Genomic DNA, 21,512 nt, shown 5'->3' on the forward strand with positions numbered 1-21,512 from the left:
GTGTCTTTCCTTTTCACTTAGTTTACCTACTCGAGCATTGAAGTCACCTGCCACTATTACTACATCAGAACGCCTAGCTTTTCGGAGGTCGGAAAGTTTCCTGTAAAACTCATCTTTTATATCGTCTGAGCTGCAGTCAGTGGGAGAGTAGGCAGAGACGACGAAGAGGCAACGACGAGTTTCCCTATCTTTCCGAGTTCTTACTGATCCGTTTAGTCGGACAGCGCATAGACGACTGTCTACTGGGATCCAGTCTAAAAGAGCTAGTTCTGCCCTAGGACTTAATGCTATACCTACTCCAGCGAGGCTACGGGAAGCAGCATCAGGGCTTCCAGATACACGAAGCGTGAATCGAGTTGGTTCTTTGTTATGACATGGTGAGGTCAAATGGCTACTCGGATCTTGTATGCGCGTTTCGGTGACGCAACACAAATCGATGGTGCGAGATTCTAAAGTATTAGATAAGGAGGCCTGTTGTCCTATTTGGCACAATGTTCGGACGTTAAAAGTTCCTACATGTAGTTTAGAGCGTGGTTTTAGGAGACCAGGAGTAACGTTCCGTGTACTCGAATCGTTCGTTTGCCCTAGCGGTGCGAGGTGATAAAAGGACGTGAGAAGGGTTAGTCGTGGAGATAAGAGAGTTATTAGGAGGTGTAGGAAGGATTTGAAAGTGACCAACTTGGTCTCGTGTGTGGTTACGGGTATGAGTGCTGATATCACTTCCCGGCTGCCCACACCGTGGAAGGGTATTTCTTGAGGGACCTGAAAAAGAAGTTGGATTAGTGTTGGTCCTAACGACCTGGGAGCGTGACCGCAGTGCCCAAGGGACAACTGCTTGAGGCCGGTCACGCACGGCCTATTTGTGGATTTTTGACGTGTTAGCTCCGTTCTTCAAAGGACCTCACCGCCGTAGACGGAAATCCGTGGGATAGGGTGAGGTGTGCATTTTTAGGGTCGACCTTTTCTAACCCCACCCCTCCTTGTGGGAAGGCAGCATCGCTGTCATGCTGGTTGTCTGAAGGAAACACCTTACTGCCGTCACATCCCTGTACAGTCGGCAGTACGACTTCGCCTTCGGACCTTGGGTTTGCTGCTTTTAGTCTTACCGCTCTTCAACCGACCTGTCTGGCATGGTAGAACCTTGAGGAACGATTGTTCCAGCCAGTGTAGCTCGATTGGTTCACCACGATAGGCAAGTCCGACCACCACGTCAAGGTAGCAGCAACGGTCGGGTAACCCTGAGTTAAACCGAGAATAATCCTGAATCTTGGTGGTCTTTGGCATATCCCCTTCTATTTCCAGCTTTGAGTTTGAATACGAGAAGGTAGCAGTCAAGGTTCCATTGTTAGATTTCAGCTATCCAGTATATCTCCTTATAACACTCATTAGTTTATACATGTAAAATATCAGACCACAATGCACCCAAAATATGAAATCATGCTATAAGTGGCAGAAGATCGAGCAAATGGTGCATAATTAAGGAATAATAAATTTTATAACAATAGTTAATAAGCCCAACCAAAGCTTACAATACAGTTAATAGAGGAAAACAACAGTCCAACTATCTAATAATTATATAGTGAAAATATTTATAATAACAATTCATTAAATAGTCCCAAAAGTTCCAACATCCTCACTACTCATCTTGTAACAATTTCATCGTAGTTTGTGTTTGTTTTTCTTTAAATCATCTTTTCATCATAGTTCTCATTCGTCTACATCAGACCCGCGTAATAGAAAAACACAAATGGATCACGACAACAGTGATAATGAGAATAGTGAAGATAATGAAATAGATGATCAGTTGGATAGCTGGAGTGCAGCTGTACAACATCAAGCAGAACTCTACAATAGACAATCGTCATCTCAATCAACATCAAAGAAACTATGTATTCGTCAGAATTCATATTTTTCGGACGAAGAGGATATCGATGATTCTTAAGTGTACAGTTAGTTTCCCCACGGAAATTCTTTCCATCTGCTTGAGTTTTTATGTATTATTCTCAATCAACAATGATGGATATCCTGGATGCTTAAAAATGAATACAGTATCATTGATTTTTACCACTTTAATGTACAACAAAATGTTTTAACAGAATGAAAGGCTTAAATTCATCTTCATTTTTAACATACTATATGTACATATATATTACGACTTTACTGTGTAATGTAAATAAAAGCATATCTTCACTCATTATAGTTATTTTAGTGCTTACAACTGGAAATTTGATCACAAGGAAGCAATACCTAGCTCAAGTTATTGCAAGATAAAGCTGTACAGTTTGAGTAAACAAGTAAATAGAAAAAGGTTCAAAGATGTATATAAAGCATGAAATACGAGGGTCTGGTGGATATTTTCGTAATTACTCATGGACTTTGTATGCTAATTGACTAGACAGTTGTTATTACCATAATTCCCTAACAGTGTATAGCTTCCAGAAGCCAAAGCGAAGTATGCTTTTATGGCCTGTTGATCTGTCTTAGACATGTGATTAACATTACCATCATTTACACAAGTGGGGCCCAATAACCTATATTTCTTCATATTGAGCTCGATTTTGTGTTTTTCTTATTTGCCTTTGAATCTTAAACACTTGAGTCGTAATATGTATTACTAGTCTGTTTGTGTGGTCATAATATATATTCACAGGCATAAAGGTACATTGACTGTATAGTTATAGAAAAAACCAAATGACTCAACTATCATTATTTTAACGTTAATTTTTAATAAGTATTAATGAGCTTTGAGCTTCCAGTTCAAACTTTTCAGCTTCCGTGGACAATAATTGAGAATTATTTTTATTTATTTAAACACATACATATTGGTACAAAAGGGCGCCAGATACATATATGAAAAAAATACTGATACTCAGAAAACCATCGGTTGTAGAATTATGTTTAACTCTTGTTACAGCTGATCTTCCTATTTTTCTGTACGACTGATAATAAGTCCAGCCTATTTAGTCCTACCTAATCAGATAGTGATTGATTAGTTATGGTTTAAACAATCAACATCCAGTCACTCCCTCGACGTTGACTCCACGTGATTTGTAAAATCCTAGTTAGTCAATTGATATTTTTTTCCATTCAGACAATAGATGAAGCTTCTTAATTAACTGACAGGTTGATATTTCTATTACATAACTATTAGAGTTAATAATTCTCCCAACCATTACCCCATATTTGATCTCTAAAGATCACTCAAAATTGTCACTGTATTCATGTAGTCGATTGGGACTGGTAATTGTAGTCAACGAAAGTTTCATATCCATTTGATTTTGTGTCGAACAAATGTGTTCGATTGAATTTTACAGCTTCAAACTAAATAGTAAAGATTAATCTTTGCATTTTCTGTTAACTTTTCTATTTATTTTCTCATCTTTTTTTTTAGTTTAAAAAGACCACTCATTTATTCTTTAAAATAAATTTGTTTTAATGTTTTATCTCATATGCCCCCAAATGCCCTGGTACGGCCGAGAGTGGGGAGAGTCTACTCTCCCTCTCGAAATGCTCGCACATGGCCAGCGAATATATAGCCTCTGCCAGGGAAGTCCTACTCACTGCCTTCTCGTGGCGGGGGTGTTGTTTACGAAAGTGAGAGGACGAAAAGCGAATGTCCGGCGCTTTAACCGGGTTGGTGGACACGGAGGGTCCACCTAGGGGAGTTGGAAAACCCTGATTCCAAACCAATGGTGCACATGGGCTCCAGTATCCTGATGGAACGAATGGCGGACGAACCTGTCATTGGTCAACGGCTACCATGGGACTGCATCTCCTCACGATGCTCCATTGCCTTGTGGATCAGACCTTTTGGTCAAAGGCTCGGGGTGTGGCCCCCTAAGAAAACCACCTGCTTCGGTTTGGGCACCCTCTTTGCATTTTCTGTTAACTTTTCTATTTATTTTCTCATCTTTTTTTTTAGTTTAAAAAGACCACCAATATATATGTGTTTAAATAGAAATAAATTTATCTCATATGGTTCATTTATTAAGTCTTTGATTACTTAAAATTTGGGTGTGTCATTGGTACTCTGATGATTTTTATGACTTTGTAAGGCATATTTCTGTAGATTTATAAGTTATAGTCTTGGTTACAATATGATAATGTTTCAGTTGATAAACTATTAAGAGTAATATATCTTATTGAATTAGTAAACAAATATTTATTACATTGACAACTGTTGTGATTGAATTAAATCATGCTTAAAACAATATTGACTATAGTCAACAAAACTATGAGATGTTCTTTGTTGTTTATTGATACGATTGCTTGTGATTAGTAAAATCATAATAGTAGTAGGTAGTGATCTCTTGAACTTTCTATCAAACAACTTATTTTTTGAATAGATTGGATAAAGTGTTTAAAATAATGATATTTATTATTATACAATTGATTATTTCTTGTCGTTAATAATATTAAATTAACAACCTTATTTTAGTTTTGATTCTAGGAATTGTAGAGTAGTTTATTTTTGAGTATGTCGAATTCTCTAAGCTGGTTGGTTTAATTGCAAAGCTTTTGTTATCATTCTGGACAACATCATGAATACTTCTACCTGAAGTTAGTATTCACACGAGGTGCAACTCTTCCCCATCATTTTACGAAATTATTTTGGTATATTTAAGTAAGGAGTAAAGAAGGATATAAATCAATGGAGAAATGTTTCATTCCATACAATAATCCTCAAATAATCAATCATTATTTTTGAGAAAATGAAAATATCCATAAATATTTATTTATTTAAGCACATAAATATTGGTACAAGGAAGCACCAGATATATATGCGCCACACAAATCTCATTTGATTTGTGTGAGGGCTGTGATACTGTCCAGGTGCCCAAACTGAAGCTGGTGGTTTTCTTACGAGTCCACACCCGGAGCCTTTGACCTAAAGGTCTAACCCACAAGGCAGTGGAGCATCGTAAGGAGATGCAGTCCCATGGTAGCCGGTGACCAACGATTGGTTCATACGCCATTCGTTCCCTCAGGACACTGGAGCCCATGTGCACCATTGGTTTCGAATCAGGGTTTTCCAACTCCCCTAGGTGGACCAGCGGTGTCCACCAACCCGGTTAAAGCGCCGGACATTCGCTTTTCGTCCTCTCAATTTCGTAAACAACACCCCCGGCACGAGAAGGCAGTGAGTAGAACTTCACTGACAGAGGCTATATACGCGAGGCCATGTGAGAGCATTTCGAGAGTGAGAGCGGACTCCCCACTCTCGACCGTACCAGGGCATTAGGGGGCTACTCGAAATAAAAGAATACTATGATACTACTTATCAGATTCTTTTAAAGGCGTATATAATCTATGACATTTTTATTTGTTGATAATAAGTAGCATATTGAAATACATTTTAAAGCAAAAATGAAAACAGAATTTTTTTATTGATTAAGTTTATTCATTATTTTTACACCCAAAGTTTACTCACATGTATTCTTATTTTAACTTGACTGACTCATTTCATTATTTTTGTTTATTCTCATTCACTGTTTTGTTTTGTTTAACTGATTTATTTTTACAATGACTAAATGAAAATGAATTTTATCGCCCTCAAAATAATCGATCTGTCTATGTTATCTTCTACTTCTTGGTATTTTTGAGACATTTGACTTCATTCGACACTTCTCAAACAAGAAACGAAGATGAACAGTACACATTACAGTAACACAAACAATACAAATGCAATAATAATTTATATAGAAGTTACATAAGAATCTTTCAGGATCTTGAATCGTCCATTAGCGTTGGTTGGTTGAAAATGAAACAATTAGCACTTTCTAATTTAAGCCTGAGAAAAGCATGTAATCGTCAAAGATTTGTCTTACTAACATTCTACATATTTATACAAATATAATGATTAAAGTTGAAATTTGTTTGAGAAGTGTTCGATTCAGACCAACTAAAATACGATTACCTACTTCATCTCTGTTAGCGATTTTATTACCAAACTGCACATTGAATTATATTCTTATTTCATTTCATTCATTCATTACTTACTTACTTACGCCTGTTACTCCCAATGGAGCATAGGCCGCCGACCAGCTTTCTCCAACCCACTCTCTCCTGGGCCTTCTTTTCTAGTTCTATCCAGTTCTTGTTCATTCTTCTCATGTCTACTTCCATTTCTCGGCGTAATGTGTTCTTTGGTCTTCCTCTTCTCCTTTGACCTTCAGGATTCCATGTGAGGGCTTGTCTTGTGCCGCAATTAGGTGATTTCCTAAAGGTGTGCCCAATCCACTTCCAGCTCTTCTTCCTGATTTCTTCCTCTGCTGGAATCTGGCTTGTTGTCTCCCACAGTAACTTGTTGCTGATAGTGTCTGGCCATCTGATCCGAAGTATCTTGCGTAGATAACTGTTAATAAACACCTGTAACTTCTGGATGATAGCTTTCGTAGTTCTCCACGTCTCCGCCCCATACAGTAGAACTGTCTTGACATTTGTATTGAAAATTCTAACCTTGGTGTTGGTTGACAATTGTTTTGAGCTTCAGATGTTTTTCAGTTGTAGGTATGCTGCTCTTGCTTTGCCGATCCGCGCCCTCACATCTGCATCTAATCCACCATGTTCATCAATGATGCTGCCCAGATATGTAAAAGTTTTCACATCCTCCAAAGCTTCTCCGTCAAGTGTAATTTGGTTGGTGCAAATTGTATTGTATCGGAGAGTCTTGCTTTTCTCTTTGTTTATATTGAGACCTACTGCTGCTGAGGCTGCTGCTACACTGGTCGTTTTCTCCTGCATTTGTTGTTGCGTTTGTGATAGAAGAGCCAGATCATCCGCGAAGTCTAAATCGTCCGGCTGCATCCTGCCTGTCCACTGTATCCCGTGATTTCCTCCAGATGTTGACGTCTTCATGATCCAGTCGATCACCAGGAGAAAGAGAAAGGGTGAGAGTAAGCAACCTTGTCTAACACCGGTCTTTACTTCAAACGAGTCGGTGAGTTGTCCTCCGTGGACGATTTGGCAGTTTAGTCCATCATAGGAGTTCCGTATGATATTGACTATCTTCTCAGGCACGCCGTAGTGTCGAAGAAGCCTCCATAGTGTTGTCCTGTCCACGCTATCAAATGCCTTCTCGTAGTCGATGAAGTTGATGTACAGTGATGAATTCCATTCGATTGATTGTTCCACAATGATGCGTAGAGTTGCGATTTGATCTGTGCACGATCTATCTTTACGAAATCCAGCTTGTTGTTCTCGAAGTTGGGCGTCCACGGAATCCTTCATCCTGTTTAACAATACTCTGTTGAAGACTTTTGCTGGTATTGAGAGAAGAGTGATGCCCCTGTAGTTGTCGCACTTGCTGAGATCGCCTTTCTTTGGTATCTTGATCAGAAGTCCTTCTTTCCAGTCTATTGGTACTTGTTCTTCATCCCAAATCTTACTGAAGAGGATGTGGAGTATCTTGGCAGTTGCTTCTACATCTGCTTTCAGTGCCTCTTCTGGAATGTTGTCTGGTCCCGCTGCTTTGCCGCTCTTGATTTATCTAATGGCCATGCTGATCTGTTCAATTGTTGGTGGGCCAACATCGATTAGGAGGTCCGTGGGTGCTGCTTCGATGTTGGGTGGGTTCAGTGGAGCTGGTTGATTCAAGAGTTCTTTGAAGTGCTCTACCCACCTGTTTCGTTGTTCTTCAATGTCGGTGATTACTTTGCCTTCCTTGCTTTTCACTGGTCTCCGCCTGTAGCTCCTCTGGGGGTTACTGCCGGTCCCAAGCCCTGGTAAAGGAGGAGGGTTGGGCATGGGGTTAGCGACCCCATCCCGTAGAAAATCAACTCGCTAAGAAAACGCTAACCATTTCATTCATAGTTATGTAATTAACTTAATAGCCGATTAGAATTTTCATCTGAAACCTAGTATTGATTTACATGGTAATTAATTTAAAAATTCTAGTTAATTAGTTGATCATCTCTTCTGAAGGTTGGTATCAGTACTTAGTATTGTATGACTGTTTATTAGGAAAAGTCTATGACTTACATAACATGGATTTACAGTATTCAAACTTCTCAAATAAATTCAAGTCTTAGAGTTTTTCTTAGGCTGATGCTAATAGTAGTATATTGATGAAGATAATTTTTCAAATGAGGTTAAACCTGTGATTATTCACTTCAAAATTTTGATGTTTATCAACTGGTACCCAATCTTACTAAAAACAATAGAGCTTTTTATTCAATATCAGAATGGAAAAAGCGTTATGGTAAGTTTTTAAAAGTTATAGTTTATTGTGTCGTATTAAGTATATTGATGTAAGACGAAGTATCTTTCATATTTAATTATGACACGAATATAGATATGCACGTTTTCTGAAATAAAAAAACCAATCTTATGTGATTTTTGATGAACATATTTTCAGTCGTAATAAGTTCAATGTTGAAACTCACTTGAACATAGGTAAATAAGATTTGTACTCAACAAAAGAAGTCTATTGAATTAGATTTTAGAGAAAAAAGGGAGATTGTAGTGAACGAGGATATGCAAATGGGGACAACCGAATCTTTCAGTAAAATCTGAGAACCGTACAGTAAATACTTTATTTGCAGAATGTAGACCAATTGTTTCAGACTTTATTGTTCCTTCATTTCTATACCAATCACTCTCTGTTCTCTTTTCTTCGATCTTCTTAAGCGTCTATTCAACGTTCGACCGGTGGTACATACTACTTATATATGTCAACATCAGTAGCACATACCACATGACTTCGAGACAGTACAACGTCTTATCATAGTTTAAATTAACTTTAATTGTAATTGTATTAAAATACTAAACATTTTAAAAGCTACCAATAACCAACGATTTGATCTTCCAGTGCATTTTAACTAATATCTTTGTGATACTCACCAGTTCCCCTTTAAGTTATGTATGAAATAAAATATTTTTTGAGCATCTGATGTTTTATTTTATCAGTTTTACTACTGAGGATCATCTGAAATTGCCCATTTGAGTCAGCACTAAGCTACAAATATGTCAAAGTATCAAATCATTCAAACAACTTTGAGTCCAAGAGGAATGAACTCTATCGTTTAACGTGGTCTAATGTTTCATGATGCAAGTTTCTTACACAATAATATATGCCAAGCAACAAGAGTTTGGGGTATATGTATGTTTATTCCACCTCTAAATGTGTTCTCCGCATTTTTATGTCTTAAGCAAAACAACTTTCCACATTGACTAATTAAATGGTCCGTACATTTTTAACTGCATTTCTGATGAATCTTCTGACTGTTTGAATCAGTTCCCCAAGCTCTTCTAATAACCACAGGAAAAATGTGAACGACAACCTGAACACGGGAGAAAAGGCGTGAAATATGGAAAGGACACTTTACTCCAAGGTCAGTATATATATATATATATACAGAAAATTGAGGGTGTTTGTAACACATCAGATGTCCTTGGGCTTCCGAAAGGTTCTGGAACCCTACTGAACATAGTAACAGGATAGGTAATCATGCAATCAGAAATGTGACGCGTAGCTCTTCACTTTCTATATGACTTAGGGATCCTATATTTTGACGCCAATTATATCGGATGATGATGTTATCGATGGACTCGCCACTTTAGTGGCCCTTTATCTAACTCCATTTGGGTCTTGTGAATGTTTACCATTAAAATATACATCTCATATACCCTCATATATAATCATCAAGTTAAATTGCATCAGTGAACAACGGAATTAAATAAGTTAAATATGAGAATAGATTTCGATTGCATGTATTTCATACAATCGTTGATGCAGACAGACGATTAAAGAAACGAAGCGAAACGAAATGACACACAGTGGAGAAGGCGAGCGACCCAACCCAATTTAATCAAGCGTTACTCAATATTTATATTCAGACAAAAATAAATTACAGACACGCAATGAATAGAGTGAGTAATTAACACACGTACGATCATATAAAAATAGCCAAGGTTAATAAGCGAATAATTGACAAAGGCAAAATGTGGTTTGAGAAGAATGAATAAGTTGGTCTATCCAGAAGCTAGAATAACTTATATGGGCTTGACATATGATCAGCCACTAGATTGTATCTGAGATACTTCTTCTCAACACTGATTGGATAAAATGTTTCCTGACGTTTTCGCGGCCCCTTTGGGCGTTTTCCGAGAAATATTCTAGGTCTCCCCAACAATTTCCTTTTGTTGAAAACAACATCCTTATAGTACATCCGTAGTGTTCAGTTTAAATTCTGAAATCTAAGATGATAAAATCATTTTATATGTTATGGGTTAAGAATTTTTCTTCTGTTAAAAGTTATGTATGTACTATTTAAAAGAATCAATTTGCATAACTAATAAAAGATTTTTAGAAAATGATTCCAATTGTCTTTATTCTAGATTTTAGTTATTATTAAATTAGAAATAAATATTGCATGATTAATAATGGAACCATTTAATCGTACTTCCTACGTTTCTTTTTTTTTTTCTTCTCTCTCTTTCTCTCTCCCTCTCTGTGGTTTCTGTATCCAATATGATTAGGAACTTTTTAAACATTTCTATTGATCCTTATGTAATGATATGATCTTATTCTTTGTTATATATTTATTGTATTTTAATAATTAGTTGATTAGGGGGGATAGGATTAGAAAACAAAAACTTATACAGATTTTTAATTGACATAAAATGAGACATTATTATTAATATAATTAACTACTTAATTTGAATTATTTAAATAATGTCAAAAATTTAGTACCAAAATTTCTAATAAATTAATTCTAAGGGTAGATACAAGTTTGTTTGTTTTTGATTCTTTATATTTTAGCTAATTTTAATAATCTACATCTTGTGTAAGTTAATGTTAGAAATAATGTTCAAATTGATAATGAACGTATTCATTCAGTCAGTCAGCTACAACGTAGGATCAGGCACATATATACATCTGTCCAAGTTGCCATACCTCGTTAGCACAACAAGATGAACACCGGATTCATAGAAATAGTTAATTTAGTGGTGGTAATATATAAGAGAAAGGTTGTATATAAGGATATAGTATAGGAAGGAAGACGTATATGAAGCAATTTTAATCTCAAGGTTTAAGGGAAGATAAATGGTGTATACACCTACGCCATTGTGGTCGATTCTGAGCAATGTCACCTAGAGTCTCCAACTATTGGTTACTATAGTCACGCGGACCCCAACCAGGTAGTCTGCATCTACCAACATGTCTCAGACTAGAAGTTGGTGACTTCAAGCACTGATGCCACGTTTTGGATGAACGTATTCAACTTCTTATGACTGATAAATTATAAGATTTCTTTAAACTTTTAATGAAATCTATATGAAAGTGATGTATTTAATTCTTCAGAAAATTATAACAATTATGTTGCCCCCAAATGCCCTGGTATGACCGAGAGTAGGGAGAGTCAGCTCTCACTCTCCAAATGCTCTCACATGGCCACGCGTATGTAGCCTCTGCCAGCGAAGTTCTACTCATTGCCTTCTCGTGCCGGGGGTGTTGTTTACGAAATTGAGAGGACGAAAAGCGAATGTCCGGCGCTTTAACCGGGTTGGTGGACACCGCTGGTCCACCTAGGGGAGTTGGAAAACCCTGATTCGAAACCAATGGTGCACATGGGCTCCAGTGTCCTGAGGGAACGAATGGCGTATGAACCAATCGTTGGTCACCGGCTACCATGGGACTGCATCTCCTTACGATGCTCCACTGCCTTGTGGGTTAGACCTTTAGGTCAAAGACTCGGGGTGTGGCCTCCTAAGAAAACTACCTGCTTGGGTTTGGGCACCTGGGCATTATCACAGCCCTCACACAAATCAAATGAGATTTGTGTGGCGCATATATATCTGGTGCTTCCTTGTACCAATATTTATGTGTTTAAATAATAATAATTAAGTTGCAATTATCAGAGATTATTGAAAATTTAGAATAAGAGAATAACTTAGATTGAGAATGATTCAAAGAAAGTAGACAAAAACTGATAGAAAATACGGATTTTATTGATCCTTCAAAACTATAATAGTCATTTTGAATAACACATTCATTTATATTATTGATCTTACAAAAATTTGATTATTGGTTAAAAAATATTGGAAAAAGAAATACAATAAATTCACTTGGTGTTGTTTGCTTGTATCTTCCTATTGTTATTTAGGACTGCAATTGATCAGACTCCTGTTGGTATATGTGCATCCTGTGCGAACTGCCTTGATATTGCCTTAAGTTATAAGCATTCTAAGGAAAGATGGATAGTGACTAGCAGTGGAATCCAGGACGCGCGTTTTGTTCTATTTGGATAACGCGACGGTGTTTGAAGCGAAAGGTACTGGGTTCGAGTCACAGAGTGAACATCAACTCTGAGATGCAGGTACATCCAGCTGACAAGTCTTAAATAGGATGAAACGCGCGTCCTGGATTCCACTGCTAGCCAATATCCATCTTTGCTTAAATAAATAGAATGACTATAAAAATATTTTTTCCATCTCATACTAGACATAGTTCATACTAAATTAGAGAGAATTTTGTACTAAGTAAAGGTTACACTTAAACAAAATCAATACTATCGCTCTAGAGATAAACAAATATTACACTGAGTAGTTGTAACACTAAATTAAAATAAAAGAAATATTGAACATAAATCATACTAAGTGAAAAACATGATCGTACCTGTCTGACAGATTTAAACTCAATAAAGATTGATTATTGTCCAAATTTTCATTTTGTTATATAACCTAAACACTTTCGTGCGATAATGTTCGTTATGCACTGAATTTATGTAAACAAGCATGGAAAATATGCATCAAAATTACAGAAACAAAGTACTATAGGAGAGTCCTTATAGAATTAGCTGTTAATAGTGTGATTATTATGGAAAACAACCTCGAAAAATCAGTTAACTTTGATGAACAGAAAGAAGCCTACGACAGTTTATTGATAAATATTAAATAAATATATGGAAAATACTTGACCACTTGGATGTTCACTTGGACTGATGAATGCTACTTGAAGGCTCTGATCTACTGAAAGCAAAAGGGATTGAATAAACCTGAAATAGAGTTATCCAATGATGTCAAAAATGAGCCATCAAAACAGAAATCTGTTAGCAAATAACTCTTTCTAAATGGATAGATTAGTCTACAATTATTTGTTGACTGGTGTGTTATGGTTACACGGAACTATACTGTACTCTTCTGAAGACAATTAATATAATCATATTTATCTTAATCAGTTGATGAACTATTACGCTAAACCACAGATTAAGTTTCTATAATCTTGTATTCTGTTTAAGAAAAATCATCTAACCAATTATGTATTTATCTCTTTTTTCTTAAAAATAAAAAAAATAAACATGAAATTAGGGTGATTCGAGTCTATTCTAAAGAAGAACAAAGTCCTGTTTTATTAGAGTTAATAAAATATCACTATTACTGAACACAGCAGAATTACTTGTGATTGACACAGTACGGGGAAAATAGGTGACAACAACTGATTAAGAATATCATATACGAAATAAATAACGCTTAAATACTCTGTATACTTTTAATTTGCTTTTTATAACATTCTGGAATAGTTCCTTCAAGTTAATTAGTTCTCTACAGATCTCATTATTGGAATCTTTTCGAAAAGCGTTTATATGATTACATCATCAATACAGTGTAATTTTTGAAATTTTATTCACATTCCCCTGAAATTCTTTTTCTTGGAACTAATTTTTTATAAGATAATTGTAAGTAGGCACAAAAAACTTCATTTTGATGATTAGTAAATAAACAAAATTTACTAAACAGCCAAGAGTAGAATTCAAATGATTATTTCACAAGACGCTTATTATAACCTTCTGTGCACTATGTTAGCAAAAGTTACCCCAAGCAGTCTACACTATTACGCCTTCAATACTCCCTATCCAGCCCCTAACGACTAAGATATAACTCAACCTTAGACTTTGAAGAATATATAACTTATGGGGAAATACCACTCTTTATACGTAATTTTTCTTCACAGTGATTAGTAGTGACATTTGAATAGTTACAAATGTAGAATTCAGTCTATTCGTTGCGACAGCTAACTGTAACTCTATTTGACCGGCTTTCGCTATGCTAGTAGTGTTACATTTTAAAAGTCACCTCGATTTATAGTTATCTTCAAATCACAGATCATTGTGTGAATGCTATTTAAAGCGGTTGTTAATAGGTTTATTAAAGTTGGACTGAAATGAGAAATCCACTAAACCTCTTTATAGTTATTATTCCAGACATTTATTCTTAAAATGAAGGTCATTAACACTATCTTGTCAAAGTCCAATGTTGTACTAGTTAATACTCCATTTAAAATTAGTGTTTTCAAGAATAAGAAATCTACTTCTTAATAAATAGTCATATTCATTCTGTTGATATAGTGATCTATTTGATTTATGCAATTTGCATGATTGACTGTGTATACACATTACCAAGAAAAGTTTTTCGTACTATAACAATTCTCTTTTGTTTATATTTACTAAAACAAGTTTCTACATCCGGTTTGCACCAATTTCCTGAAATTATTTTTATGAGATATTATTCCTTCAATTCACTTTTTCATTCTCTTCTTCTCCCTTAATTATTATTCCCTTTTTATTGTTTCTTTTAGTTACAAATATGAAATTAAGATTTTAGAACTACTCTAGTCTTTGTAATAATAAATGAGAACAATGGGTAAAGATTTTAATTAAGTTTATTTTTGTTTTAACAATCATTTAATGATGTGATTCTATGCTTAGAATACCCTAGTTTTTGGCTAACAATAAACACGTAAGGTCATTAGTATTTCGTATGGACAACTAAAATTTTTCAGTGATTTCTTAATCAACCGCTATTTACACTACTTTTGAATGTCATAATAAGTAGACATGATCAACATGTATAAAAAAACACTCTTTTGTTACTATAAACATTATAGATATGGTTGCTCTGTATATCACTCTGTCTGTTTGATAGTAAATAAAGAGAACTTAAAAACAATAAAGTAAGTGAATTAAGTCTACAATGCTAATTGTCAGATTTATATGTTAAACTTATGAGGAGAAATTATACGGACCCTTAGAAGGATTAATTAATGTATTTAAAACAAAAGTCTCATTGAAGATGACAACCTTACGCAAACACACCAAAACTACGTTTTTTTTTATTTGGCTCAGAGGTTATTTATCTATTTGTGATTGATGCATATGAGGCCAGATCGGAATTGCAAAAAAAATATAAAATGTTATTATAATACCATTTCAATCAAGGTTCATATGGTTTAATGTTATCATAACTGTTATATCCCGAAGAGAATTATGAATGGTAACTTTTAAGGACTATTTATGGACCAATATGATACATATATATTTATTGTATAATTGTTAACTAACTAAACTATTCATATTGGTGTCCCTGCTGTTATAAGCTTTATTTTGACCCATGAACTAATATTATATGACTCACCATTCTTGAGTTATGCCCTGTCTATTGATTACTGTCTCGCACATTCACAGCCACTTTGGGCTGAATCTTGTACAAATGTTATTTTCTATTTTATGGTACGATGTGATCTCTTCGATTGGTATATAAACCCAGTATGCTTGAAATAAATGATTTATATTTCAGAGGCTGTTATTGGTGTTCTGGACTTAAATGTCTGGGCTAGGTAGAAAACAGGACCGATAAGTACTCTTGACTGCTCGTACGGGTTTTGTGTGTCATTGGTCCGATCGATAGTTCACCGCTCTCTAATTGGTGGTATCGTCACATTATACATAAACGGGGCACTCAGGTCAAAAAATATAACAATAACAAATCCAGTAATTATTTTACATTTTTATTACAAAAGTGTTGTTCATTGTTTAGTAACATAATTTCGAATAATTCGTTCTGTACTCCATGAATTTCTCTTTTCATTCAATCTAAATAAGTGCTCAACTTATTTGTTTTTTTTCTTGTTCTAGAAGGGTACTCCCTCACTTTTTCTCCCCTTTTTTTAGAAGAAAAAAAAATTTAGTCAGGTCATCCACCCTTCAAAATGAAAAATTTACAAAGGTACCGCAAGACTACAAAACGAGGAAAAAAACCTTTGACTCTTTATTTGTTTGTTAGGTCTAAAAATACAACTGGATGACGTATAAAATTAGGCATAATTTAATGCTTCACTGATTTTAATAATAATAAATAAATTATTATTAAACGAATGCAATTACCGTTAAAAAAGTTTTATTATTTTAAATCTACTAAATTGATAAAGATTATTGTTTTAATTTGATACGATATTTCACGCTTAAGGTTGTTAAATTATACCGACTAATGCTATAACAGAATGGTATTCGACTAAATAGTTATCTTTTGAATTTATGGTGTAGAGAACATTAAGCTGAAATTTGTCTGAATTAATTTTCTGTTGATATACAGCTAACATTGATCATTTTCATTCTTTAAGATAAGAAATAATTAAATCGGATGATTATCAGAGGGGGTTTTGTGTAGATTTTAGTAATTTTACATGGTTTAAATCATGAGTCAATTGAAGCTAGAGCACCATGCAAAACCTGTAAGCACTGGACGGTCGTTTCGTCCTATTGTGGGACTATTCAACAGTGCGCATCCATAGTCTCGCCTCGCGAGATTCGAACCCAGAACCTATCAGTCTCGCGCACGAGCGCTTTACCACTAAACCACTGCGCCCGGGATCCAATGGTGTTAATGTCTAACTTCAAGCAATCCACGAATTTGAGCAACCATTTCACCAATGTCTTCAATGAGTTGATATCTCCCAACAGATCTGGTTGAACTCTACTGGTTACTGCTTCTCACTAGAACTTCAGGAAATACCTCATGGAGCCAGTCACTAGTGAGCATGTGATCATTATCAGAGGAGGTTTTGTGGAGATTTTAGTAATTTTATATAGTTGAAATCATGAGTCAATTGAAATAAACTCTATACCAAATGAGTAGTTGTAGGAAGAAAATTTAGACGTTTGTTAAAATACACTTCAGCAACTATTTTCATCATTATACTATAGAATATAATAAAAATGATAAGAAAATTACATACACCTCTTGCTAAAGGCAGTCAATTACAATATTTATAAATAACCTTAGTTCAAACGCTTGTCGCCACTAAATTTGCTTCAGTACTGTAATTGAATTAAATTTTTATTAGCGTATGAAAAAAAACCATTTCTTGATAACATGCTTTACCTTCAAGCTTATGTATCATTTTTGAATCCAAACTAAATGATATTGTTATTGAATTGAATCCGTCAATTCTTTTGTAGTGTATACACTTTAATCTAAACTAAAACGAATGTTATGCAACTCAGTCATTCCCGTAGAATTAATGTTCCTTTTTTAATTGATAAGACTTTCCTAAATTGATATTTTCTATTATATATCGTTGATTTAACAAAGACTAACTTATTGCATGATTCTCTAGTTTATATAAATAAATAGTTTACTTAATAGTACCCATATAACTGCTTCAGTTGTGTTATAACAGAGAATGAAATAATTGAAAATGCCTATAGACACAACAAACCAATATATCATGTTGAATTAAAGTGAATATCGAGTAACTTATTAGTTTCTGACAAGTAATATACACTTTAATTGATCGCATTTGTTCATCCCAAGTGATACAAGAGAACAAAATAAAAATATGTATTTATCACACGTCACCACTTATTGTATAATAAATAATAAATATAAATTTTTTCAGAAGGGGTTTTGTGGAGATTTAGTACTTTCATAGTTGACTGACTTCGAGAAGTACATCCAGGAGTTCTAGTGAGAAGCAGTGACCAGTGGAGTTCAATCAGGTCTGTTGTGAGATATCAACTCACTGAAGACATTGGTGTTAGGTTGCTCAACTTCGTGGATTGATTGAAGTTAGACAATAACACTGTTGGATGACGGCCGACTCAGTGGTCTAGAGATTAAGCGCTCACGCGCGAAACTGACAAGTCCTGGGTTCGAATCTCGTGAGGCGAGATCGTGGGTGCACACTGCAGATGAGTTCCACGATAGGACGAAACGGCCATCCAGTGCTTCCAGGTTTTGCATGGTGGTTTAGCTTCAACTGACTCATGATTTTAACTATGATAATTTTTCAGTTATCTATTTCACTATGTGATTTAATTAACTCCCTTCTGTTGTCATCTTTATGATGATTAATATTTATGAGTTGAATGTGATTTTAGTCACGGGATAGGATTAAGATTTAATTCACTGGTTTTCTTATATAAACTAAAAAACAACAGACAATAATCATTATTCATTTAGTATTGTTTGTTTGAATCTTCCCATTGATGTTTAGGACTGCAACTAGTTAGTCTCTTAATGGCATATGTGCATACTGTGCGTATCGCCTCGATATAGTGTTATGGTGTTATTTAATGATAATTTTTGTGATTTTGTTTATTTACTATGTATGAAGACTTTGAACTTTCTTATGAATATACAACAGGAAAGTTAGTAATTAACATTTTAGATAATTATTCAAGGAGGTAGAACATTGTTCTATTCCAAGTTTAAGTTATATTGCTGCGCTGTATAATAAATCTGACTGGACAGATTTTTCTGTCGTTAAACCAGTCAATAAAAGTCATTTAACCACTTTTCTATTGAAATTTAAAGTTGTTTTTATAATGTCTATAAAGAAATTTATTTTTAATATCAGAGGTGGTTTTGTGGATATTATTGTAATTTTTTATAGTTGAGATCATACTTCTAGGTTTTCCATGGTGGTCTAGCTTCAATTGATTCATGATCTCAACTATTAAAAATGTATTTTTGTTAGATAATTGTTCTTCGCAGATATAAGGCTGTAAATGTATTCTGATAACTATGCAACTTGGTAAAATCTATAGATAGACAACTGCATGTATTGTTGATTTGTGAATTATCAGTTCAAGTTCATATTTCCTTTAATTATATCCAAAACAGTCATATCATTTATGGTAAACACCGTTTTCTCACTCACTGAATACAGTAATGGACAAATATTGGTATCAGTTATCGCCTAGCGTGTGGTATATACATTAGGGATTAGTCATTAAAGAGGAGTATTGCAAACAAACCAAAAACCTAACCGATATAGATTCTTTCGCAATAAATGATAGTGTTTTTATTAACCTTCTATCAACCTGTCAATATTCAAATGGACTGTATAAATTCGAATCACTCCCAAAATTAATTCATTCAAAGAAACTCTTTTGTACATTATATTGATGACGAGACAGTTTGTTATTAACTTTCCAGTATGTTGTTCACCATAAGATCAATTATTATGAGCAAGCATCAAAGTATGGAATATAGTTATTATTATATCATATCTACCTAACAGTACAAGGATAAATTGGATATAATACATAGGAAGTTTTTTTATTGCATAATATGTCAATAAAAGATACAGATCTGAAGAAATTACATGTAATAAAAGATATAACTTTACGCTTATCATCCATGTTTCATCTCTGATAAATGTAGCATTAACTATATATGTAACCAAAAATCTCTCAGTTTACCAGTTAAACCGACATTTATTGACTACTAGTCCTTTCTCAAAACAAACGTGTCTCACTGTCAGAAATTTTTCTTGTAAATATTTTTTTGTATTTTTGTTACATTTACCTTCTGCCGTTGTTATTAGTAACGTTAGTGACATAATTAAAACATCACTGATAGAGAAAAAGAAAAAGCATTTTAACATATATTAACATTGAAAATGTTACTTTCACACTGTTGCGGTAATGTATGATCAGTGTAAAAAAGGTAAGAAATAAATATTAAAATAAAAATACTATCAAAAGAAGCCAATCAGAAATGACTGAATATTTCTATATTTTTTTCAAAAAATGGAAAACAGACAAAAAAATGTATACACAAACATTGACGTTGTTAAAGCGGGTTGAATAAGCTATTCAAATGTATACACACCTACAAGGAAACTATCAAGTAAAAATCTATTGAATTACAAGAAAGAGGCTGACTCTATACTCCTGTTATACAATAATAATAATAATAGTAATAATAATAATAATTTTTTCCATTGCCTGAATAATATTATTAATCACTTACATAAGTAGATGGTGTCTTTTTTTCCTAAAAATTCTATTTCTGTTAATATGTATGTTTGGCGGTTAAATTTTTTTTTAGAAAAAAGAATTGTATTTTGAAAGTGATTGTTTATACTTCCTGTGTTTAACAATTTCTCGGGGTATCATGATTACATAAATTGTTCACCCCCATGTATATATATATATATATATATATATATATATATATATATATATAATTACCATTATAACTTCTGGGTATATTTAGGAATGAGAAGCAAATAAGTTTTTGTTTGTAGACAAATTATAAAGTTAATTAGTCTATTTGTATTAATTTCTTATGTCAGTTGTACAGTATGAACATTTTCAGTATTTATAGATATGAATATGTACAGATAAAAAGAAACTACAAATTATAATTAGATCTAAACCAGTTAATAAAATGGTTATTTGTCATTTCAGTAAAATTGAAAATCCATTATAAGTATATAATTGTAAAAATGATTAAAAAAGACTGGTAGGTCCAAGGTTCGAATCTCGCGAGTGTGAGATCGTGGATGCGCCCTGCTGAGGAGTCCCATAATAGGACGAAACGGCCGTCCAGTGCTTCCAGGTTTTTCATGGTGGTCTAGCTTCAATTGACTCATGATCTCAACTATAAAATCTGAAATCGTTGATAGTAATATTAAATCTAAAGGATTGTAGAAAGTACCTATGATTATTTTCACTATCAAACTGATTTTATGTATATTTCTCATAAAGAGATAAAACATCTCATAGGTGAAATTACTGTGTGAGTTCAAAATTTAAAATATACGAAATGAGATACATTCACTTCATTCATTAATGTTTTCAATGCTTCATATTATGTAAAAATGGTTTCCATATTAAGTTATGGGTTTTCAGCTACTTGTTTCATGTTGTTAATAAAGGTCTCAAAACATAAATAGGAATCTTAGGGCTCGCGGTTGTTAAAACACTAACCAATCTGAACTACTAAAAAGACTTCTCAGTAGATGATATTCTTTAACTTTAAATGATTGAATAGGATGGACTTAACAGAAGTGATCCAGTTAATAAATCATAACAATTCATGAGAATATCCTGGTATTTGGCTCTCAGTTTTCGCTATTAATTTATTTAAGGATTGTTTCATTTTAGGGTGTTCTTTTTACAGGATATTATTAATTCTGTTTTTTTCTCAACTTAACAGTACCCATCAGTCAAGGAAGAAGCATTAGCATTTTGTGAATTTATTAAGAATTTGGATGGTTCATCAATTGACAATCCGGAACCAACAACACTAGCAAGTTTATTTGCTGGAACACATGAAGCTCAACCCCCAGTATCAACACCAATTAATGTTGTTGAATTAATTAATTTACCATATGAATTAAGACATTCTGTTAAAGAACCACCCAAATTACTCTGTGATAAACATTCTTTGACTGATTCAGAGAGTTTACCACGTATAAATAAGTCAAATGCAGCTAAAAA

General features: G+C 34.1%; 1 protein-coding gene across 1 annotated transcript in view; it reads left to right on the plus strand.

Annotated features, from left to right (window-relative positions):
• Positions 1 to 8,183: 8,183 nt before the first annotated feature.
• The window catches only part of Smp_127190 (hypothetical protein), a gene marked incomplete at both ends in the record, with an annotated part of 61,121 nt that continues 47,792 nt past the window's right edge, over positions 8,184 to 21,512 (plus strand). The window contains one exon of the mRNA XM_018794862.1: positions 8,184 to 8,200. Within this exon, the coding sequence (XP_018649232.1) occupies positions 8,184 to 8,200 (17 nt within the window). The remainder of the gene's footprint in view (positions 8,201 to 21,512) is intronic.

The sequence above is a fragment of the Schistosoma mansoni genome, chromosome 1 (assembly GCF_000237925.1).
Source record: "Schistosoma mansoni strain Puerto Rico chromosome 1, complete genome".
Classification (NCBI taxonomy): Eukaryota; Metazoa; Platyhelminthes; class Trematoda; order Strigeidida; family Schistosomatidae; genus Schistosoma; species Schistosoma mansoni.